This window comes from Myodes glareolus, chromosome 6 (genome assembly GCF_982192425.1).
Source record: "Myodes glareolus chromosome 6, mMyoGla1.1, whole genome shotgun sequence".
NCBI lineage: Eukaryota > Metazoa > Chordata > Mammalia > Rodentia > Cricetidae > Myodes > Myodes glareolus.
Window position 1 is genome coordinate 91,217,302 of NC_142031.1, and position 25,073 is coordinate 91,242,374.

General features: G+C 43.3%; 1 protein-coding gene across 2 annotated transcripts; it reads left to right on the plus strand.

The window, feature by feature from the left end:
- Nucleotides 1-8,792: 8,792 nt before the first annotated feature.
- Nucleotides 8,793-24,769, plus strand: LOC148121885 (uncharacterized). 2 transcript variants are annotated; one of them, XM_087907334.1, is made up of 4 exons: nt 8,793-8,841; nt 9,406-9,460; nt 10,247-10,342; nt 11,117-24,769. In XM_087907334.1, exons 2-4 carry the CDS (start codon nt 9,429-9,431, stop codon nt 24,690-24,692), a joined length of 13,704 nt encoding a protein of 4,567 aa, XP_087763460.1. In that variant the 5' UTR covers nt 8,793-8,841; nt 9,406-9,428; the 3' UTR covers nt 24,693-24,769. The 2 variants fall into 2 exon arrangements, with proteins under 2 accessions (XP_087763460.1, XP_087763461.1); XM_087907335.1 differs by lacking the exon at nt 8,793-8,841 and having other exon boundaries at nt 9,327-9,460.
- Nucleotides 24,770-25,073: the final 304 nt, after the last annotated feature.

Consider the following 25,073-nt stretch of genomic DNA (forward strand, 5'->3'; position numbering starts at 1 on the left):
GACTTTACATTTCTGGTGCATTTTTTCCTTTATTTATTTATTTTTGTTGTTGTTGTTGTTTGTCTGTTTTAGTTTTTTTGTTTCTTTTGGTTTTTCAAGACACAGTTTGTCTGTGTAATCCTGGATGTCCTGGAGATCTTTCTGTAGATCAGGCTGGCCTCGAACTCACAGAAATCTTTCTGCCTCTCTCTCAAGTGCTGGGATTAAAGATGCATGTCACCACCACCTGGCAAGCAGTATATTTCTATTTATTTATTTAGTAAAAATTTTTGTTTCTCATTTTACATAACAATCCCAGTTCTCACTCGCTCCCCTCCTCCCTTTCCCTCTACCTCCCCACATCCACTCCTCAGAAAGGAGTCCACAAAGTGTAGCACATTGCTTTGAGTCAGGACCAAGGCCCTCCCCACTATATCTAGGCTGAGCAAGGTATCCCTCCAAAGAGAATGGGTTCCAAAAAGCCAGTACAAGCAGTAGGAATAAATCCTGGTCTCACTGCCAGTGGCCCCACAGTCTGCCCCAGTTATACAACTGTTACCCACATTCAGAGGGCCTAGTTTGGTCCTATGCTGGTTCCCTCACTGTCAGGTCAGAGTTTGTGGGTTCCCATTAGCTCAGGCAAACTGTTTCAGTGGGTGAACCCATCATGGTCTTGATCTCTCTGCTCATATTCTCACTCCTCCCACCCTTCAACTGGACTTTGGAAGCTCGGCCCAGTGCTCCGCTGTGGGTCTCTGCTTCTGCTTCCATCAATTGCTGGATGAAGGTACTGAGGTGATATTTAAGATGGTCATCAATCTGACTACAGGACAGGCCCCCTCTCCACTATTGCTTAGGGTCTTAGATGGGGTCATCTGTACGGATTCCTGGGAATTTCTTTAGAGCCAGGTTTCTTGCCAGAATGCTTCTTTATTCTAATCTACAAAGTCTCTCTTTTCTTTAATAATGTTATTTAAATATTGGATAAAAGGGACATTTCTCTAGATTTTACAGTCAACATTTTGTTGATCAAATACCCATGCTGTGTAGCCATGCACATAAGGACAATGCTAATTGGATTTAGTGGGTTATAAAAAAAAAAAGGCAAACATGAGGCTGGGAGTTGGATATATTGTGGGATATGTGGGGGAAGTTGGAGTGGGGAGGGGTGGGTATCATTAAGGCTTATTGTATGCATGTATAAAATATTTTGTTTTGGTTTTTTGAAACAGGGTTTCTCTGTGGCTTTGGAGCCTGTCCTGGAACTAGGTCTTATAGACCAGGCTGGCCTTGAATTCACAAAGATTTGCCTGCCTCTGCCTCCCAAGTGCTGGAATTAAAGGCGTGTACCACCACTGCCTGGCATAAAATATTTTTGAGGACCCTGCTAAGTTTATCACTTTGAATCTATTCTCCTGTAGGAATATTCTCTAAATCATGTTATGTGTAAATAACAACAGTTTTATTACTTATTTTCCAGTTCTTATTTATGACTTTGTTCTCCTTGCCTTCATTTATGAATATGACTTCAGTACAATATTCAGGAGCAGTGTGTTGTGGGCATCTGTCTCTTTTATTAAGTCAGGGAACGTTTTCAATAATTCACCAGTTATGTATAATGTTTTCTGTAGCTTTTCAAATATTCTTTAGCAAATCAAGGAAATTTTAGCAAGAATTGATGTTAATTTTTTAAAAAATGTCCCAAAATTTTAAATTTAATCTTTTTGTACTGGGTGCTAAGTATTAAGTATATTTTCTGCCTCTATTTAGATGGTCATTTTTTTTTTCTTGTTTGTTCAATCAATGTACCGAGTTGCATGAGAATGTAAGATAATAAATCAACTGTGAATTCCTAGGAAATGTATAATTTATTTGTAATGTTGGCTCCAATACTTTAATTAGATTTATTGGATTCAGTTTTCTAATATTTTGTTTGATACTTATGCAACTTTGCATAAATATATTGAGTGGACAGGTCTTAATTAGATTTTAGAATGGTGATTGTTCCAGCTTTCTCAATTAAAACAGAAGCAAATCCACATTTCCATCTCATTAATGGAACAGACTCCCTCAATGCTCATGGAGTTACAGGGGTTTTGGGAGTTCGTACTAAATGTGGGCAGCATGGGTCCAGGGACTTTGGTGTCGACGAGCTGAACACCGCCACTCACCCCTCTCTGACTAGGGCCGGAATGTGACCAGCTAAGGCCCGCCTTCCCCACCATGATGGTTTGACCCACAGACGGGAAGTCAAAATACAAAATACACCATTCCTTCCTCTTTCCTCAGTCTGCTTTAGTGCGGCTGACACAGCAATAGAAGTAACTAATAGAAACTGTGAATCACCCCATCGGTCTGCAGTGGCTTTTCAGTGTGAAGCCAAATCCACGGCAGTTTCCAGGGCCTAGGGATATGTGGTAAATTTGTCATTGAGCACTTCTAAATGAGCATGTGGGGTGTCTTCTGCTGGATTAAAGATATTATTTGGTGAGATTGCTTAGTGATTAAGAGCACTTGCTGCTCTTGCAGAGGACCTAGGTTCAATTCCCAGAATCCATATAGTTGTCACAACCATCTGTAGCTCTAGTTCCAGGGGACCTGACACCAACTTCTGGACTCAGAGGAGCACCAGGCATGCATGTGGTTCACATACATACAAGTAAACACTCATAAACATAAAAATAAATGTTGTTTGCAAATACATATTTATGAAGCATAATATGTTTTGCTTCATGCATTGCATAATAATTAAATCAAGCTAATTAATACGCTTTTCAGATTTTTTTCATGTGTATGATAAGAAATTTAAGATCTATCCTTTTAGCAATTACAGTTTTTAAAAAGTTTTCTTTCAGCCGGGAGGTGATGGTGCACGCCCTTAATCCCAGCACTTGGGAGGCAGAGGCAAGTGGATCTTTATGAATTTGAGGCTAGCCTGGTCTACAAAGCAAGTTCCAGGACAGCCAAGACTGTTGTACAGATAAATCCTGTCTCAAAAAACAAACAAAAACGTTTTTTTAATTAGTTCATTGCCCAAGGTGGTAGGGCTTTTTAAACAAACAAACAAACACACACACACACACACACACACACACACACACACACACACACACACATTTATTTTCTCTGTTCCAGTCTTTCACATCTGAATTCTTTAAAATTCCCATTACTAGCCAAGAGGGGGGTTGGAGGGCTGCCTTTAATCCCAGCACTCAGAGGCAGAGGCGGACAGATCTCTGAGTTTGAGGCCAGCCTGGTCTACAGAGTGAGTTCCAGGACAGTCAGAAACCCTTCTGTCTCGAAAAAAGAAAGAAAGAAAGAAAGAAAGAAAGAAGAAAGAAGAAAGAGAAGAAAGCAACAACAAAAAATTCACATTGTTTTTCACATTTGATTTTTTTAAAAAAATTAAGAATTGTTTTTATTTTCCATGTATGAGATTTTTGCCTGCCTGTGTACATGGCAACACGTGTTGCCTGGTGTTCAGGGGTCATAAGACAGCATCAGGTCCCCTGAAACTGGAATTACAGTTAGAAGACACTGTGGGTGCTGGGAACCAAACCTGGGTCCTCTCCAAGAGCAACCAGTGATCTTAACGGTTGAGCCTCCTCTCCAGCACCCCACATTTGAATTCGCAATCCTCTTAGAGTCCGTCTCTGAATCCCATATTGAGAAATGTACACTTTATTTTTCTCTTTGTTATTTGCCACTGTCTTAGCTCCTTTCCCGTCGCTGTGAGAGACTGCTCTAACAGAAGTGACTTAATTGGGGGAAAGGTTCAGTTCAGGTCAGTCACCCAAGGTTATGGTCCGCTGGGGAAATCGTGGCCGCGGTAGCTTAGGGTAGCGGTAACATCGCTTCTGCAGTAAAGAAATCAGGGAGGAGTCCAGACTGCAGCTCGCTTCTCTTTCCCCACGGACACAGTCTGGGTTCCCAGAGAAGGGCGCCACCCACAGTGGCACCCCAGGTACAAGACGGTTCCCCATGGGCGAATGTGCTCCAGAGTCTCATCTTCCCGTGAGTCTAGATTTTTCTCAAGTTGATGACGTTTCTCATCACAGTTATGGAATCCTTTCTTGTCACTGTGTGGGGCTCTCTTCAATTAAGCTGCCACACATACGTGAATTTATTTCAGAGCTGGGTTTTGGGGGGTTTGTTGGTTTATTTTGAGACAGGTCTCTCTATGTAGTCCTGCCTGTCTTAGAATTTAGATCAGACTGGCCTCAAATACACAGAAATCCTTCTGCTTCTGCCTCCTGATTGTTTCAGAGATTTTTTTTTTTTAAACTCAAATCCCACCTGCCTGCTCCCGTACTTATGAACTGGTTTTGTAGGATGTCTTAATTTTTAACTCAGCAAGTTGCTCCCTTACACTTCTGTTTCTGGTTACTTTTGGCAATGAGCAGGCCTTTATATTGCCACATAAGGGTTAGAGTTTACAAGTCTTGTAACATTCCAAGAGATACATGGATTAAGAATGCCCTAAAGTAGAATTTAAATTGGGGAGGACTGACACTTTTGAAAGTAAAATCATCCCAGTTAAGAGCCTGGAATACCTCTCTAATTATTCAGATCTTTATTTATGTCCCGTGTTAAATGTTTATAGTTTTATATAAGAAAAACTTCTGTATTGGTTGTTAATTAACTACTTTTTAAATTAATTAAAATTTTTATTAATATAAAGAATATAGTTTGTTACTTTAAACGTTATAGAGTTTTTACTGAAATAAAAATGCTCCTTCTTAGTCCCAAATACTGGTATTACAGGCATGTGCTGCTATATGCAGCTGCAATAAATATTTATAAATTGTTTTGGATTAGGGAAATTAGGGAATTTGGTGACTTGTACTATATGCACTATATATAGCTTGGTCTGGTAGCTACATATTAAATTCAAGGATAGCCTGGGCTACATGAGACTGTCTCAAATTAAAAAAAAAAACAAACACAACACAATATATGTATTGTATAAATATATTAGATTTGTTGGAGATTATCTATTATTGCCATTGCTTACTGATCCTACTCAAGTGATCTATAGTTTTGCAAATTTTGGTGCAAAAATATTTTTCTAAGAATTTAATGATTTTGATCAGGTTTCAACATGTAGTTATTCAAACTATTTTTTCTTTCCTCTTCTAGTTTTCTGTTTCTAAGACTTACAGTTCCACCTGCAGAACATTACCACCTAGGGTATCTGTCAATACGGTGACATCAGTTAGAATTCCAAACCGATGTGAAGACAGACTCACTATGAAATTCTCCGACAAGGTCCTTTTACAACCTTGCTTTAGTTTCTCACAAAACTGTAAGGAAAACTTACAGGGAGAGTGGTTTAGACACTCGCAGTTTCAGTCCTGCGTTGGCTGGTTCTGAGCCAAGGTGGAACCATCATGGTGAAGCCATCTAATGGCCAAGGGAAATAGAAAAGAGGGTAGGGAAAAGGGACCAGGGACAAGGTATACCCTCAAGGGTAAGGTTCTAATAACCTAACGGGTTCCCCTCCTACTGCTTTCCAATAATGCTACCTTGGCACCCTCGTGACCTGGTCGCTTCTGAATCACTTCGCTGTAGTCCCATCTCTGAATGTAGCATTGAGGATGAAGATTCCAGCAAGAAGCCCTTTTAAAGGTTGCTTTTGTGGAAACACCCAGAGCTCACTCCTCCTCACCTCGTGAACAGGCATTTTCTAGTCACTATTGACCCGAATAACCATCCGAGAGGGGAGACTGGGAACAACAGCACTGTAGTGGGAATAAGTCTAATATAGTACAGTATGGCTGGAAGGAAGACACCGAGATGAAGGAAAGCTCTTAAAGGCAACAAATGAGAAATGTATGCAGTCCGTTCGGCAGGGGTTGGCATCAGCTCATTGGTGGAAGGGCTGTCACTAGGTAAATGTTGTGTTGGGAATATCTTGACTGAAAGTCTGCAGTTTTAAAGACCGTTAAAGATAAACCTGTGGAATCGTGGAATCCGTGGGTACATATGGAGGCTTACGGCACACGGGGTTCATGTAGAACAGTGGTTCTCAACCTTCCTAATGCTGAGACCATTCAATACAGTTCCTCTCGCTGTGCTGACCCCCAACCATGAAAATTTCCTTGCTACTTGTAATTTTGTAATTGTGCTACTATTATGAATCGAAATGTAAATAGCTGTGTTTTTGAGTGGTCTTAGGTGACCCCTGCGAAAGGGGTCATGGCCCACAGGTTGAGAACTGCTGATGTAGAAGGATGCCTCTCTCATTGCACAGGTAGAAAGTCTATGGCACTGTATTTATCTCCAGCAGGCAGGAATGAACACTCTCTTTGACTCTAATGTCGTGTCTGACATGACCAATTTTAGGAGTATCAGCAACTTCTTACCTTGTTTCCTCTGAGCATGTGTCACTTTGAGAATCTTTGGTTTTGTTTTGTTTTGTTTCGTTTTTAAATAAGGTCTTAGTTACTTTATACAGGACATTCTTTGTCCCGACTTTTTTGCTAAACCAGATTTTTTTAGAGTCTGACACTGGCGTGACTTCGGACTTCAGGGTGGCCTCTGAGGTTTCACTCTTGCTCCTTGGGTTTTTATTTTGTTTTGTTCCCTGTGCAGGATTTCTCACTCTTTGACACTTGATAATCAATTCAGCCCGAACCTGTAAAATTAAAAGAACTTATTTGAGTCCTATAAGTAGCAATCCAAGAAGCATAGGTCCAGGAGCCTTGGGTTCATGTTCTAAAGAAGACGGGGGAAGTAGGGATTTGTATGGGCAAGCAGCACTGACTGTTGAATGCTGGGTAAGAACAGGATCCATGTAACCAATAGAAGACAAAGAATAAGAATCTGCATATCTAGTAAAATGTCCATAAAACCGAGTTTCTCGCCTAAAACGCCACTGATTCTTTGATCTCTACCACAAATGGCAATTCTTCCATTTTTTCTTAAGAAATTAATTATGGTCTTTTGTGTTCGCTGATATAGTTCTCCTTTCTCTTTCTTTCTTTCTTTCTTTTTCTTTCTTTCTTTCTTTCTTTCTCTCCTTCTTTCATTCTTTTTTATTTTCTGTTTATTCTCTTCTTCTTTTCTCCTCCTTTCTTCTTCTTCTTCTTCTTCTTCTTCTTCTTCTTCTTCTTCTTCTTCTTCTTCTTCTTCTTCTTCTTCTTCTTCTTCTTCTTCTTCTTCAGACAGGGTTCTCTGTGTTACCCTGGCTATCCTGGAGCTCACTCTGTAGACCAGGCTGGCCTTGAACTCATAGAGATCCACCTGCCTCTGCCTCCTGAGTGCTGGAATTAAAAGTGTGCGCCACCACAGCTCAACTGATATATTTCTATGACATTTATCCCATTCCCCCATCTATATTTATATATTTAAAAAAGAAAACAATCTCCCTTCATTACACACACCAATCCAAATTCCCACTCCCTCTCTTCCTCTCACTCCAACCACACATCCTCCCACCTACCCCATCCATCCTCAGAGAGGGTAAGGCACATTGCTTTGGGGAAGGTCCATGGCCCTCCCTACTATAACTGGGTTGAGCAAGGTATCCATCCAAAGAGAGTAGGTTCCCAAAAAGCCATTACATGCAGTAGGGATAAATCCTGGTGCCTCCGCCAGTGGCCCCACAGTCTGCCCCAGCCATACAGCTGTCATCCACATTTCTTGCTAACCCCACAATGGCTCCCTCAATCAAGCTATCTCTTTCCTTGCTCACATCTCTGTCCTTCCTTTACCTCAACTATCCCATTCCCTCAAGTTCTTCTCACCTCTCCCCTTCTACCCTTCCTTCTCCCCCCACCCTGTACTCCCAATTTTGTCAGGCGATCTTGTCTTTTGACTTTCCAGGTGGATCTATATATGTTTTTCTTAGAGTTCACTTTATTACTTAGCTTCTCTAGGATCACGAATTATAGGCTCAATGTCCTTTGTTTACACATTAGAGTACTATTCCGCAGTAAAAAATAATGACATCTTGAATTTTGCATACAAATTGATGGAATTATAAAACACTATCCTGAGTGAGGTACCCCATGTTTTAAAAATTACATTTGTAAGCACTCAGTAGGCCGAAGTTAGACCCTTGTGAGTTCCAGATCAGCTTGATCGACAAAGCGAGTTCCAGGACAGCCAGGTTGCTCAGAGAAACCCTGTCTCGAAAAACAAAAACAAAACAAAATGAAAATTATATTTGTATGTGTGTGTGTGTGTGTGTGCATAGGGCATGGGGCCAGGGGAGTGTGGAAGTAGAGGACAACCTGAAAGAGTCAGTTCTTTACATATGCCATACCGGTCATAGGGATTGAACATAAGGTTGCCAAGGCTTGGCCACAGGTATCTTTAGCCACTGAGTCATTTTGCTGGCTCCCATATAGCATCTTACCTGTTTAGTTGGCTATTTTCCTTATGAATGCAAGTCTCTAGAGTACAGGACTCATATTTATCTCTAGAGTCTCAGTACTACACACAATAATCTAGGACTAATTTGTATGTGTGCACATCCATGTACAAACGCCCATGGCATGCATGTGGAGGTGAAGACGACTTGTGAAAATTGCTTTTCTTCTTTTACTCTGTGGGCTCCAGAGATGGGAACTCAGATCATTAGGCTTGGTGTCAAACACCTGTGCCTACAGGGCCATCTTGCTGGTCCCTTAGTATATTTAATAAATTATTCACACATAATTAGATGAGAAGGTAACTAATAATATGGTTACAGATGACAACCGTGTTGATACCTGATATAAAATGTGTCAATAACCCATAGATAAGGTGAGATGTTTTGTCCATAAAACCCACAATATAAAGCATAAACCTTACTTTCTTTTTGTGTGTTTCTCTAGATTTCCAAGCGACACGTAAAACGAATCAAGAAACTCACAGGTCAGAATGATTCTCTCCCTTGCTGATCAGCTCAAGGCTGGTGACTGATCTGTGGGCCATGCTTTCAGACTCTAGTCTTTAGCAGCGGGTGGAAGAAAGTTGAAAAAGAGGGTGTCCTGAAGAGTACCCCCATCTTTCTGACATCTTCACTTCCAAAGTCATGCAAACAGCTCCATAATTTCTCCACTGTTTGCTTTCCTCATGCTTCTCTGTCCCATATATTTTCATGGGAAGCCCAAAATATAGGAAAGGAGAATGGGCAAAGATTAACTACCAAGAGTTTGGTGAGGGCGGTCCATCAGCTTTATTCCTCTACCAAGGATGTGGATGTGGGGTAGACATCTTTAGAGGAAAAGATGTATCAGGATCTCTATGTCCCCCACTACTGCGTTCTGGGGTCACTTCTAGTACACAATGAAGACAGTATAGTTTGCTTACAGAGCAAAGTTTGATGGCTGGGCTGTACCACTCATCAGCTTCATGATGTGACTTCATCTTTGCTCCCCTAATTGTTAGATGATGTCAGTAGTCACTGTGCTCACGGTCTCTTTACTCCTGTTACAGTTTCACAGAGGGAAAAAGCAAGAATGACGAAAATTGTTGAAACTAATCTAACATGGTAAGCAGAGTCTGTCTTCAGACTGTCCTATGACAAATACCGTGATGGCTGGTTTCATGTCAACATGGTACAAACTGGCATCATTTTGGAAGAGATTGCCCTGTCTAGATTGCCCTGACGACAAGCCTGTGCTGTATTTTTTTTAATTTTTAATTTAATTTAATTTTGTTTTGGTTTTTCGAGACAGGGTTTCTCTGTGTAGCCCTGACTGTCCTAGAACTCACTCTGTAGACCAGACTGGCCTTGAACTCAGAGATCTACCTGCCTCTGCCTCCAAAGTGCTGGGATTACAGGTGTGTGCCACCATGCCCAGCTACATTTTCTTAATTGATGATTGATATGGGAAGGTCCGCTCACTGTGGGTGATGCCACCCATGGACTGGTGGTTTCAAGTGGTACAAGAAGGCAGAATGAGCAAGCTATGAAAGCAAGGCAGTAAGCAGGGTTCCTCCATGGCCTTTGCATTAGCTGCTGCCTCCTGGATCCATCTTACCCTGAGATCCTACCATGACTTCCCTCAGCAATGGAGTGTAACCTGAGAACTGTAAGCTGAAAAAACCCTGTCCCCCTACATTTATGGTCACCGTGTTTCAGCAAAACAGTGGAAATCCTAGCTGCGACACCATCTTAACCATAAATGTTATATGTAAAATCCTGGGACTTTTACTTCGTTTACTGTGATAGCAATTGCCTCCTTCCTAAATTAACTTCCTATTCTTATGGGCTGGCTTACTGGTACTTTATTAATATCACTTCAGTTCCACTGACATCCCCTTTTGTGTTCAGTGTTTCAGGACTTCCTATGGGCTGGAACCAGGACTTTGTATTCTGGTCAATAGACAAGAGTCTTCAACGGATCATCCAACATCTGGAAAATGCAAGGTCAGGAGACAGAGTTTCTCGGTAGGGGAGAGAGAGGGAGTAAAAAGAGGGAGGTAAAAGAAAAGTGAGTTTGAGCAATGGAGAACAATATTTTGAGCTTTATTTATTCCATGTTTTATATGGGTATTTTACTTGCATGTGTGTTTGTGCACCACATGCATGCCTGATGCCCACAGAGGCCAGAAGAGGGCATTGGATCCCCTGGCAGTAGAGTTACAAATGTTTGTAGACTATCATGTGGGTGTTAGTAAGCAAACTTGGGTCCTCTAGAAGAGCAAACACTACTCTTAACTGCTGAGACATCTCTCTAGGCCCCACAGTGTATGTACATATGTGTGTGTGTGTGTGTGTGTGTGTGTGTGTGTGTCTGCAAAACTTGGTGTCATTCCTGCGGAGTCATCCACCTGGATTTTTGAGATAATGCCTCTCACTCAGACTCACTAATTAGCCTTGGCTGTTCAGTGAGCCCCAGGGGATCCACTTTTCTCTGCTTCCCCAGCGCTGGGGCACTATGTCCCTTTATTTTCATGCGGGTCCTGGGGATGGAACTCAGCTTCTCTCTTTGAATAGCATGTACTTTATTGACTGACTCACACATTTTGCTCTTGGTGGAGGGATTCTTTACACAAACAACTGATGTTTGTGAATGCAACCCCTCCTTTCATCTCTCCCTTAGACCAAAAGTGTTTTGGAATTGAAACAACCACTCTTTCTCTTCTTACTGATTTTGTGCCTACTGATTCCAAAGAAAATGAAAACATTTCTTTTTGTCAGGTCAACACTTATCGAAAGGACTTCAAAAGAGTCCCAAAATTTTTCTTCCTCCTCCGTCTCTGACATTGTGGGTCGGGAGGCTATCCCACCTTCTTGCCACCATATGATGAGAAGCAGTTCTTCTGACTCCAGTATGTCTGTATTATCCAGCGACAGCTCGAACACATCCTTTCTTCCAACGTGGAAATTCCGGAGACGTCGTTTACCTGCTTTCTCCCGAAAGGAACCGTCCATATCCACTTCCAGAAGCCAGAGCTCATCCATGCCTACTTTTCAGCTCTCTCCTTTAGTCAGAGGAGAACTGGAAGGACACATATGTCAGAAGGTTTCTACTTTGCGGGCACAAGTGGTGCCTCTGCCCGTGAAGAAATCCTGGGAAATGCTTAATCATTTGATGGATGTACAAGGAGTACCTGAACAAGGGCTCCCCAAAACTCAGTTACCTAAACTCATCCCTCAGAGTGCTGAGCAAAATAGCAATCGATCTCCAGATGTTCCATCGTTTCATGTCCATGTAAACATTGGGCTGAATTCTGAATTAAGAAGGACAGAAGCGGCACAGCCGCTTACCTCAAACAAGCAGATACAGGCTGAGAATGACCGCCAGGTTCTTAGATACAACCCTTTAGTTATATCAATGGGCACTCCATCTCCCATTAACATAGTTCAGGAAGAAAACACTGTACTGAAAAAGGATCCAAAGCATGCGTTAGAGCTGAATAAAGATCAGAGAGTCCTAGGTCTTCCAGAAGAAAGGATTCAGCCACAAAGGGCACAAGTAACTGAAGTGGAACTGACAGCCCAGGTACCATGCTCAGCCAAGGACAGTGTAAAGGTCACTCCAGAGGCATTGCTTCAGGTTATGGGCTCGATGGGAATGATCCCAGAATCACACGCACAGGTGAGAGACGACATGGGGTTTCCCCCGCAGCCATCAAATCAAGCAGAAACAGCGAGTATAACTCCTGGGCCATCAGATCAAGTAATTGAACCAAAAATAGTAAAAAGTCTTCCGCATCCAGCTACGGAATCAAGGAGTATGGCCTCAAGACTGAGTCAAGTCACAGATAATATGAAGGTAACTCCTGTGACCTTGCTTCACATCATGGATTCCATGGGGATGGTGAATGAATTACACCCACATGTCGTAGAACCAGCAGGAATAGCCCCAAAGCCAGAATACCAAGTCATGGAATCGGCGAAGGTGGATACATTGCATGGCCACCAAGCCATACGACCAGGAGATAGGAGTCTAGGGCTACAGCAATCAGTTCTGGGAACTGTGGAAGTGATTCCCCAGCCTCAGCATAAAGTCATGGGAACATCAAACATGACCTTGGGGTCACAGAATCAAGCCACAGAACACATTGGGATTACTCCTGGTCCAACACATGAAAATATATTGGAAATTAGCTCCAGTGAACTTCCTAAAGCCATTGATTATACAAAGGCAACTCCAGTGGCACAGCAAACTATGGATTCCATGCAGATAATTCCACCAGGACAGCCACATGTTACAGAACCTAGGGCTTTGCTCCAAACTCAAAATCTGACCCCACTGCCAGCGCAGCCAGATGTTCTGACTTCTACCGTCCCAATAGGAGCAGCAGAGTTTAGAGGTGTACCATTGCTTGAAGATACAAAGAGTCTGTTGGTAGAAGGTAGGAGTTTAATTCCTGAGGCACTGGTGGAAAGTGTGAACCTTAGTGAATTGGTCCCAAGCACACACCTTAATGCGCTAAAATCCTTAGAAGTGAACCCTGACCCAAGTTATCATTTCCTGGAACCCAAAGAATTGGTCCTACGGTATCAAGCCCCAGAAGAAAGAGTGGACTCTGACATTCGTCATCAGGTGGAAGAATCTGTTGAGCTGACACAATCATCATTAGGAATGACTCCGGCACCATTGAGCCAAACCTCAGACTCTATGGAGACGTACTCACCACCACTCCAAGAAACTCTTGAAACTAGGAACCAGGTTGTAAAAGGGATGGAAGAGACTCCAGAATCACAAGACGCAATTAAAGATGCTCTGGAATCAGTGGTGATGGCCCCAGAACCACAGCCCCCAGATGTGAAGTTTCTTCATGGAACTCTAGAATCATGTTCAGAAGTTACTAACTTATCAGAAATAACTCTGAGACCAGAATACAAAGACAGAGAGACTATCAGATTGACATTGCCTAAAGTTGATGATACTCAGGGGGCCATGACAGAACTATATTCAGAAGTGGGATCTCTGAAGTTGGGTCTAGAACCAGGAGTGCAAAGTAAGAAATCAGAGTTCTTGGCACAACACTTGAAATCTGCAGAAGTAACCGGTGAACCTCCTGTACTAGCTGTAGAGCCTATGGCACTAACTACAGGACCCAAACCACACATTAAAGATGTGATCCCAGGGCCCCAGCTCCAGGAAGTAAAGCCAGGGCAAATAGATACAGAATCACAGTTGCAAAATGAGAAATCTGCAAATGTAATACAACAATCATCTATAGAAGAGGTAGGTCCTGAAAAGACAAAGCCAGAGCCAGGGCCACAAAGTCCATCACCAAAGGAACTGAGTGAGGAGACACCGCCCCCAAAAGTGAAATCTGTGGATTTAAATCTAGGCCCAGAGCAGCTAAGCATCAAACCTGGATTGATTCCAGGGCCACAATTGCAAAGTGTCAGATGTCCAACGTTATATCAAGGGCTGCTTCTTCAAGGGGGAAAACCAGGAAATTTCATCTCAGGTCCTCCACATTATGGTGTGAAATCTGATGAGGCACTATCACGTTCCCCAGTATCAGAAATCAGATCGTCAGATTTTATCCCAGGGCCAAATCTTCCAGAACCAAAACTGCAACATGTGAAGTCTATGGAAGTAAATGTAGGACCATGCTTGCAAGGTATGAAATTCTCTGATCTGATCCCTGAGCCCAAGCACCAAGGTTTCAAATGTACACAGGTCACACCAGGTATTCAGTTTCAAGATGGGAAGTCTCAGGGACTTACACCAGAATCATTTTTGCCATTAAGCCAAGAGCCACAGGTTGAAGATAGGAAGCTTGTTCTACCTGTGGAAGTATCAGAGTTTCAGAGCAGGAAACACACAATACCAGCCTCTGAACTACAATATCCAAGTGGGATATCTGAGGAGGTAAATCCGGAACTGCGGCAACAAGATACCAATTTTTCTGAGTTGGCTTCTAGGCTAAGACTTCAAAGGGTCACATTTGGGGAGGAAACTCCAGGACCATTGTTTCATGGTATGCGGTCTATGACTCCAGAGTTGGGGATACATAATCCAAAATTAGCAAAGATGACTCCAGGGCTCCACGATACAAAGCAGGCGAGTTCTAACTCGGGGCCGTGTCTGCAAAATGTCAAATTTTTTGATGGAACACCAGAAACTCAATCTCAAGGTGTGATAACTTCAGAGTTACACTTGGGGCCACAGTTGGAGTGTGTAAAAATGTTTGAGTTTACCTCACAGCCAGAGAGGCAAGGGATGAAGCCAGAGTTAATAATACAGGAGACACTGTTTGGAGATAGAAGGAATCAAGTACCAAGTACAAGGAATCAAGTACCAAGCTTTGAAGGTGAGATGTCTTATAAGCTACCATCTGAGCCACAGATGCCCATGGCAGAATCAATGAGATCGACTCCTGGGATACACCTAGCAAGTGTATATGATTCTGAGTTGGTTGGAAGACCACAGGCACAAGGTATAGAACCTTCTGATTCGATCCCTGGACAGCATTTGGGACATAGAAAACCTGCGGAGAAGGTCACAACCTCAAAGCAAGAAGAGTTAATGCCAGGGCCTTATTTGGGAGATGTGAAATCTATGGAGCTAAGGTCAAAGTCAGAGCTGGGAAAAGTCAAATCTATACCATTAACTCCAGGGATAAAAGCAGGAGATAAAGAACCTGAGGAGCTGCCCCTGGGCCCCAACTTGAAAGGTTTAAAATCCGAGTTACTACCTTCAAGACCACAGTTAGAGAATAGGAAATCTGCAGGCTTAACTCTAGGACAATGTCTAGAGAGGATAAAATCTACAGTGGTATCCCCACGTAGTTCCCAGTCAGACGGTACAAAAACTGTGAAGTTGATTCCAGGTTCAACAAGTCAAGATTTGAAGACTGTGGGACTGGACCGTGCCACACATGTTCAAGATGTAAAGGCCATGGGTTTGAAACTTGAACCCAAGAAGCAAGAAGAGAGTCCTGTGACTTTTGTACCAGGGGTACAGTTTCAAGATGAGTTTATGGAGGTGTTGCAAGGGCCTCAACTACAAGGTATAAAACCCAAGGAACTGACTTCACAGTCACAAATGCAGGATAGGAAACATGTAACTATCTCATGTTTGAAGCCACAAAGTCTAAAACCTGTGAATATAGACAAAACACAAGGAATCCCAGAAGAAAAAATTGTGAATTTAGTCTCAACACAACCGTGTCGAGGAATGACACCCACGGATTTAACTCCCAAGCCTGGACAGGATGACCAGATAACTGTAAGATCACCTGAGCGGAAAGGTGGGATTTTAGACCAGGTGAGCAAACATTTTCAGTCAGAAGATATGTTGTCCATGAAATCAGGTCAAGAAGCCAAACCTGCAGATAAAAAACCCAAAGAGATCAAATTTAAAGTACAATTTAAAGATATACCATCATTTGAATTGACTCCTGAACCAGTTGTTCACAGTGTAAAACCTGAAGAGGTCCAAGATGAATCACAGGTGCCAAGTATGAAACCGTGCCAGGTCACTCCAGGGCCACAGGGGCACCAGGTGAAAGTCTCAGAGCCAACGTTAGAGCCACCATTTCAAGATGTGCAAACCATGGTGCTCACAGAGCCACAGATTGGAAGTACAAAATCTGTCCTATGGATACCAATATCTGAGTTTCAAAGTGAGAAATGGGTAGGGCCAGACTTTAGGTTGCAATCTCAAAGTGCCAGACGTACAGAATTGAAGCCATCTACACAATGGAGAGGTGTGAGGCCCTCTGAATTGACTGTCAGGTCTAAAATAATTCAAGAAGAAAAATCTGTAGGGTTTAATCTTGAGCCACAGTCACAGCAAGTAAAAACCTCTCCGTTAGCACTAGGGCTTCAGAAAACAAAAACTTTTGACTTAACATCAGAGCCACAACCTCAAGGAATCAAAACTGTGGATCAAAACAAAGATCCACCAGCTGAAAGTGTAAGATCCGTCCAGTGGATACCAGGACCTGAGTTCCACAGTGTAAAGTTTTTGGGAATAAATCATGAGTCACAATCTCAAAATGTCAAATCTACAGAACAGAAATTATCCATACAGTTGGGAGGTGTGAAGCCATCAGAGACGACTGTAGGGCCAAAGATTCCAGGGAATAAATCTGTGGATTTTAACATTGAGCCAAAAGTACAGCACAAAAAAACCCCCGAGGCGTCCCCGGAACCAGAGTTACAAGAAGGGGAAAACTCAGAGCCACAGTCTGAGTGTGTGAAAAGTATGGCATTACACCACGGATCAGAGCCACAGGCTGAGGGTGTAAAAAGTGTGGCATTACACCGTGGATTACAGCTTGAAAATACGAAATCTGTTCAGTGGATCCCAGTGTCTGACTATAAAGCTAAGAAATCTCTGCTGAATCTTAGGTTACAATCTGAAGATGTCACGGCTAAAGAGTTAAACCCTTTGGCACAACTAAGAAACGTGAAGACTTCTAGTGAGTTAACTACTACAGGGCAGAAGTTACAAAGTAAACAACCTTCAGGGTCAACCCCGGAACAACAATCTCACAGGTTCAAAACTACTGATTTTAAATCGGAGCTCCAGTTTAGAAGTATGAAAGGATGTGACCCACACTTAAGGTCAAAGATTAACAATATAAAATTCCCATCCAAACCCAGGTTTCACTTAGGAGGCACAGGCTCTCCTGGATTGAACCCTGGAATGCAACCACAAGAAGTGAAACTCTTAGGGTCACCCCCAGGAACACAGCCTCAATCTGAGATCAACTCTGGGCCCTGGTGGCAAAGTGCAGAATGTTCTGACTTGACACCTGAAACAGAGTCCCAAAATATAGAATGTGTCACGTCAAGTCAAGGTAAGCCATTTGCCAATCAAAGTGTCCGGTTAGACTGTAAACATGGGTCACAGTGGCAAGGTACAAAATTCAATTCAGTTCTGAGGACAAAGTCCCAAGAAATGGAGATGGAAGACTGTGAATCAGGCCCACAGTTACAAGATCTGAAATCTTCAAGGACAATCATGGGTATAAAGGTCCAAGATGTCAAAGCTATGGGCTTTACTCCTGAACCACAATTACAAGGTATGCCATCTGAAGTCCTTACAGAGAAGAGGGTTCATGGTGTGCGATTGGTAGAAAGCAAACCTACTTCAAAGTTACAAGGTAAGGAACCTGATTTCACCCCAAAGATGTTTTTGGGCACAAAATCAATAGAGCTGGACTCAGCGCCCCCTTTACAAGATTTGAAATATCCTGAGCAGATCTTGGGTATGAAACTTCAAGGTGTAAACTCAATGGAACATCATGTTGCAAGTATAAAATCTTCCAAGCTGGCAACACATATAAAATCTCAAGGTGTAAAAGCAATGGACCTTAATTCAGGACCACAGCCACAAAATAAAAAGCTGTCTGAGTTGGCTCATGGGAAAAAGCTCCAAGGTATGGAATCTTTGACAGTGGAGTCAAAGTCTCCAAGTGGGGACTCTGTGGAGTTAAACCCGGGCTCTCAGTTACAAGATGAGAAATCTAAGTCAGTTCTGGGGATAAAGCATGACGATGCAGGACCTACAGAGGTCAGTTCTCACCCATACTTGCAAGGTATGAAGACTTATGAAGTATTTCCAGAGGACATGCTTCGAGGAGAGAAACCCATGGGCTTTGAGGCCCAGTCGCTGTGGCAGGATGTAAAATCTCTTAGGCGGACTTTCTACAAGGCACTTGACAGGAAGATTTTGCAGCTGAAAACCCCTCAGTTCCAGGATGGGAAACGGTCCATGTTAGCCCCAGGATTATATCTTCAAGGCATGGAACCTGAGGCAGTCAAGACTGGATCAAAGTTGAAAGGCGTGCAACCCGAACCTACAAATGTCCAAGCAGTGAAAGATATGGGGATCAATCATGGTGCAGAATTGCAGGTTGTGGGATTCGCTGAGCAGGACTCGGACTCAACAATCTATAGTGTAGTACCTTCTGAACTCAGTGCCGGAAACCTGAAGCAAGATGGGAAATTTCACAAATTAAATCAAAAGCAACAGCTTCAAAGTATAAAACCGGTAGTCTTCAGTCATGAGCCACATTTGCAACATATCAAATCATCAGAAGTATGTACAAAGCTTCAAGACCTGAAGTCTACGGAATTCACTTCAGAGCAACAGTTGCAAGAGATAAAAGTTCCTGAGGTGTGCACAGAGTCCAAGCTGCCAGAGGAGTCATCTCTGGAATTCAAACATGAGTTGCAAGGTAGGACATTCTGTGACTTGAGTCCAGGGCCACAGATTCACTGTAAAAATATCATGACATCCAAGACAGGAACACAAAATGTACAATCGTCTAAGTTGCACCCTGATCTAGACCTTCAAGGCATAGCATCTAACGAATTCTGCCTTGTATCACATTTGGAAGATGTGAATTCTACATGTACTCCCAATGCCAATTCTCAGTATACAAATTCCAGTGAATATAAACCTGGGCCATATTTGCAAAACACAAATTTCTCTGTATGCATTCCAGAGCCAGACCCTCGATATATAAATTCTGAGTGCAACCTTGGGCCACATTTTAATGGAATGAATTCTGTGTGTATTTTAGGACCAAAATTGCAATGTGTGGATTCTACTGGGTACAATCATGAGCCAAATTTGCAAGATGTAAATTCTTCTGCATGCACTTCAGTGTCAAGTCCTTCGTGTGTGAATTCTTCCATATGCACCCCAGGACCGAGTCCTCCGTGTGTGAATTCTTCCATATGCACCCCAGGACCAAGTCCTTCATGTGTGAATTCTTCCATATGCACCCCAGGACCAAGTCCTTCATGTGTGAATTCTTCTGTATGCACCCCAGGACCAAGTCCTTCGTGTGTAAATTCTTCTGTATGCACCCCAGGACCAAGTCCTCCATGTGTGAATTCTTCCATATGCACCCCAGGACCAAGTCCTCCGTGTGTGAATTCTTCTGCATGCACCCCGGAGCCAAGTCCTCCATGTATGAATTCCACTGAGTGCAATCCTAAAGCACATTTGCAAGGTGTGACGTCTTCTGCATGCACTCTAGGGCAAAACCCTCAGTGTGAGCATTCTAACAGTAATAATCTTGGACCACTTCTTCAAGGTACGCATTCTGGTACAACATTTCCAGCACCACAAATTATGTGTGTAAATCCTGTTTGGTGCAGTGTCCAAACACATTTGCAAAATGTGAATTTTTCTGCATGTACTCGAAGACAAGAATCACAGTCTGCAGATTCTATGGGATACAACCCTGGGCCACATTTAGAAGCTCCTAAACTTCCAGGTATGAAGTTTTCTGAGTTGAACCCAGGGACAGGAATTCAAAGAGAGATGCCTGTAACAGTTAACCCAGGACAGCACTTGCAAGATTTAAAGCTTGAATTAACTCCAGGGTCAAATATTGCAGGTATAGCACCTGTAGAACGCAACCCTGGGCCACAGGAACAATGTGTGAATTTTTCTGAATTGAATCCAGGATTAAAATTACAACCCATAAATTTAGTGAAGCTTGGTTCAGGGCCACAGTTACAAAACATGAAGTCCCTTGAATCAGAATCTCAGTGTACAAGATCTGTTCTATTGAACCCTGGACCCCCTTTTCAAGTTGTGAAACCATCTAACTTAATGGTAGGGGCAAAGTTTCAAGATATCCCACTTTCGAAGAAGCAGTTTGGGTCACGGCAGCAAACCGCACAACCCGTGTTGACTCTGAAGCCTCAGTCAACTGGTGCGGACTCTGTGAAAGTTTTACCAACACCACTGCCTGAAGATAGAATGTTTCCAGAGTTGAACAAACAGCCATTGCTTTGTACGAACTCTGTAAATCTGACACCTGGCTGTGGTCTGCAGGACTTAAGAAGTGAGGAATTTTCACCAGGACCTTGTTTTCAAACAGTTAGAGCTATGCATGTGAAGCCAGGGTCACAGTCTCAGAGTGGGAACTCTTCAGAGTTTGCTCCGTGCCACAGGTCTCAATATGTTCAGTCTTTCTTTGCTTCAGAGCCGTGTCTTCAAGATACAAAACCCACGCAGCTGAGGCTAGGATCCCAACAGCAAAGTATGAATCGCCACCAGATTGCTTTAGATGAGACGCCCACGGTAGTAACACCAGAGTCCACCAGGAAGTCCTTGGCAGGACCAGCCCTGACAAGTGTCAAATTTTCAAATTTAATTCCAGAATCTCAGCCGCAATGTATGAAAGCATCAGAGTCAAGGGAACAAAGTGTAAAACTTGTGAAATTATCATCAGTGTCCATGCCACAAAGTGGAAACTCCGTGGGCTTATCACCAAGTCCATTCCTTCAAAATGTGACATTTGGAAACCAAATTCCCCAAACAAATGATCAAATCACAGAACCCTCTAAGGCGACATGTAGACCAGCACACCACCTGGTGGACTATGCCGAGACGAACACGAAGATAAGGTACCAAGTCCCCAAGCCAACGGATAAAGTCACAGAATCATCAGGGATGCCTCAGCCGCTAGGGCTTCAAGTACCAGAATTTGTTGATCTGACTCCAACACTAAGTGATCAAGATTCAAACTTCTCAGAACTGACCCCACAGAAAAACTACCAGAGCCTAGAAACTCTGGAGTTTCTTTCTCGTTCGTGGACTCAATCGAAAGATTTCAAGCAGTTACAGACCCAACCAGCCACAGAATCTAAGAGAATGACCCCCGACCTCAAGAATCATGTCGCAGAAATGACAGTGCTAACTTGTAAGGCAAGGCAACAAGGAAAAGAATTTCTTAGAGTGACTTCAATGCCAGTAAATAGAGAGACTGAATGTGCAGAAAAATCTCCAAAGCCATATCCTCAAGGCTTAGGACCTGTGGTGCTGAGCTCTGAGAAAAGAACCCCAAGGGAACAATCTGTAGTACCGCCACCAAGGCCATTCTACCATGTTCCAGATTCTGCTCCAGGGATAACACCAGAATCTAAGCTATGGCTGCAAAGGGAAGAATTCTCAGAGTTGGCTGCCCAGCCAACCAATCAAGTTGTGGGAAATACAGCCTCTGTCGAGCTGGCATTTGAGGAATGTCAGACAGAAGAGGTAGTAAGGAATCTAACAAAGCCCCAGAATGCAAGCATTGGAAAAGCAAATGTAACTCCAATAGAATCACTTAATCAAATGATAAACTTTCTAAGGATCAGCCCAAAGCCACTCGATCAAGTGACAGAATCCGCAAAGACACAGCTTCAAGTTCCTCAAGTTTCTGAATCTGTGACAGTGATTCCTGGACCACCACTTCAAGTTATAGAGTCAGTGATGATACCGGAGCCGACCTCTCAAGGGTCAAAATATGTTGATTTGACTCCCAAACTGTGTGATGCGATAGTTTCAGAGTTTGCTCCAAGACTTTGGCTACAAAATGTGCAATCTAAGAAATTAATCGCAGAGCCAACACATCAGATTTTAGAAACGATAGAATTATCAGGCTTTCAAGTGATAAAAACTATATTGCGTCCCAAGCCACTGCTTCTGATTGTGAAATCTGAAGAACTGGCACCAGGACCAAGTCCCCAGGCTGTAGAACCAATAGGAGTTGCCACAAGATCAAGAATTAAAGTAAAAGATTCTTTGAATTTACTCTCAAGACCACATCTTCAAGACAAGATAAAACCTATAGAACAAACTCGAAGGGCAAATATTCAAGATAATTTTACAGAATTAATTTTACAGCAAACATCTCCACTTGAGGAACCTCCAGTATTAACTCACAAGCAAAGGCTTCAGGCTCGAAAATCTGTAGGAATCAAAAGAGAATCTCCTAAAGTACTGGAAATGAATTTGAACCAAGGACGGGTGTGCCAGAATAGAGATTCGGAAACGAAAACATCAGAAAAGTTACAAGCAGAGAATTACTTCTCCAGGTTCATAAGCAGCCCTCCAATCCCATTTATTTCAAGCTCTGTCAAAACAACCGAATTAGGGCCCCTTCAGGGTTCTGGAATGCCAGAAGTGCCAAGAGCCTTGAATATGAAGAACTTTAATGCTGACATTTTGCAGTCTCCAGAATCCTACACAGACACTATTATACAGTCATCAGCTCTTCCCTTGGTCCTTCCCTCTGATAAAACAGGGAACTCTGTGGGATCCCTATATCCTGAGATCTGGGAAATGGATGTCTTAACTAAGGAATCAACCGAAAAGAAGCAAATGGAAGAATTTGGGAATTCACTGCATAGCTATTCTCCGTATCCACTGAGATTACTACCCTCGGAGTTTCAGGCAGGATTAGGATCTCGAAGAAACTCTATCCGTTCTTTCCTGGGCAGACAACTGAACATCTGGGAAAGTCATGTCTGTAGGCAACGACTACCCAGGAAGTATCTCTCCAATATGCTAATGCTGGGGAATGTTCTGGGAACCACTATGGAAAGGAAGCTTTGTTCTCAACCGTTTTTAACAGAAGGAGCCACTATGGATATCTGCCGATCTATTCAGAATTTATTTGGGGTTCCAGCTGAACTGATGGAATTTTCCCAGAGCCTACTAGAGAGGGGTCCAAGGACGATTTCACAGACTTCAGTTGTCAAAAACTATATTCAGAGACATATTCTATGTCATGGTCACGAGAAAAGAATGCCCTTAAAGATGTGGACACGCGGATCCACATCCTCCATAATACAGCAGTACTCTGGTACCAGATTGGGACTAAAAACAAACTCAAAACTCGGTGATATATTCCAGGAAGTCACTCAGCACGTGCCTGTCTCATGTCCAGGGGCCCAGTTTCCTGTCTTAGGAAAGCCAGAGTCTCCTCTCGGGATACTTTGCGATAGGGAAGATCCTGTTTCCAGGGAGCCAAGTAAAATCTCCCAGAGCGATTCACAGACAAGAACTTTTGAGTCTCACCACTCCCTCACGGCAAGTAATTTTTCCCAGACCAAGACCGATCTCTCAGAAGAGCTCCTAAAAGATCTACAGCTAAAGGTAGCAGCAAAACTCTTACGGAGTCACATACCCCACAACGTCCCTCCACCCCCAGGGTCAGGTCCTGTCCTGAAATACCCCATCTGCTTGCAGTGTGGTCGATGTTCAGGATTTGAGTGCGGTCATAAGTTAGAGTCTGCTTCTGAGGCTTACCTTCTCGTCTACCCACAGATTAACCTTATAAGAAACTCTGAAGGCCATGGTGAGATTCGGTTGCAACCTGTGTTTAGGTTGCACATTAGAAAAAGACCTCAACACTCAAAGTATCGTGGGAGAAACAGAACGGACACATGGAAGAACCCTTCCTCACCATCACGAAGGAAAGCTTCCAAGAGTCCAACTTCTACAAGAGATTTCCATCCCAGATCTCCCCAGTCTCCGGCTTCTGTACCAGTTCACAGGAGACAAAAGCAATGGGGCAGCCATGGTGTGGCAGGGAAGACAGAAGCCAAAGACTCTGGGCATTGTGAATTCTGTGAGGTTCTCTCCGCATCAGAGAGTGGCTTTGAAAGTAACCAGGATGAAAAATGGCCTAAGTCAAGACTCAGAAAGACCTCAGACTTAAAATATCCAATGAATAAAATCACCAAGGAACTTAAAACGCAAAACACAAAGCTCTACAAAAACAGTAGAACCACAGAAGAGAGTCCTTCTGGAAAGCTGGCTGATCCATCGAGGAGCAAGAGTATCGAAACCGCTCAAACCAGCACTGTTTCTTCAAAGAGACAACCTAAGAAATCCATCCAGCCCAAGTTCATCCAGCTGCTTTTTCAGGGCCTAAAGCAGGCATTCCAAAGACCACACAGAATTATGGCCATTAATAAACAGAAGCCTGAGGACAGGTCTAGTCTAGACAATTTGTGGTCAAGCAAAAACTTGTACCATGAAGGAAAAGACGAGGATGATTGTTTAACAGGAGATGGCAAATGGGCCAGTACACCCGTTATCAAGCAAAGGTTCACGGGTTCCACCCCGAAGCAAGAAGACAGATTGCAGGAAATCTCTGACAGAACCCTTAGAAACCTCTCCGAGAGGAGATGTCACAGTCCCTCTAGAAGAACCCCTCAGAGTATCTCTGACAGGAGCCGACTCAGGCTCTCTAACAGGAGAGGTCGCAGTACCTCAGGGAGGAGCCAACCCAGCCCTTCTGGGAGAAGGCCTCGCAGTTCCTCAGAGAGTACTTGTAGCAGCTCTCCAGAGAGATGGGGACGTAATCCCTCCCCCAAGGGTCGGCTTGGTCTCTATGGGAGGAATCCACACAGTCCCCCTTTTCAGAGATGCCGCAGCCCCTCAAAAAGGAGCCATCTCAGTCCCATCCGGAGGACATGGACCAGTACTTCAGAACAGAGCCATGGTACTGTCTCTGAGAGACCCCCTTCCAGACCTTCTGGCAGGACAAGGCGTAGCTAGCTCTTCTGGAAGAGCTATCTGGGAGAGGAGTGAGAATGAGTCCATAATTTAAGATCAATAAAGGGGTAATAATTGAATTCTCTTTGCAGCCATATGATCACTTGTCGGGTGGATGGGACTAGATGTGCAAACGCCTGGAGCTCAAGGGTTGGGGTTCACGGGGACCCCTGAAATCTTCAGGCTTTTCCCACTTGCCCCAACTCTCCCCCGCCCCACGGCCTCCCTGAGACCTAACTTAGGTTCTAACTTTTCATGCTGTTCCTGCCCCACCTGTCTCTCTAGAACCACTGATAAAGCACTTCCCTTCCAAAGATCTCTCTCTCTGCTATGTTCTCTTTCTTTCCTTCTCTCTCTCTCTTTTGATACAGTGTTTCACTATGT

Coding starts and splice junctions, on each gene's coding strand:
- LOC148121885 (XM_087907334.1), top strand. CDS start 9,429: ATGACGAAAATTGTTGAAACTAATCTAACATG. Junction 9,461..10,246: donor GTTGAAACTAATCTAACATG/GTAAGCAGAGTC, acceptor TTTTGTGTTCAG/TGTTTCAGGACTTCCTATGG. Junction 10,343..11,116: donor CAACATCTGGAAAATGCAAG/GTCAGGAGACAG, acceptor TCTTTTTGTCAG/GTCAACACTTATCGAAAGGA.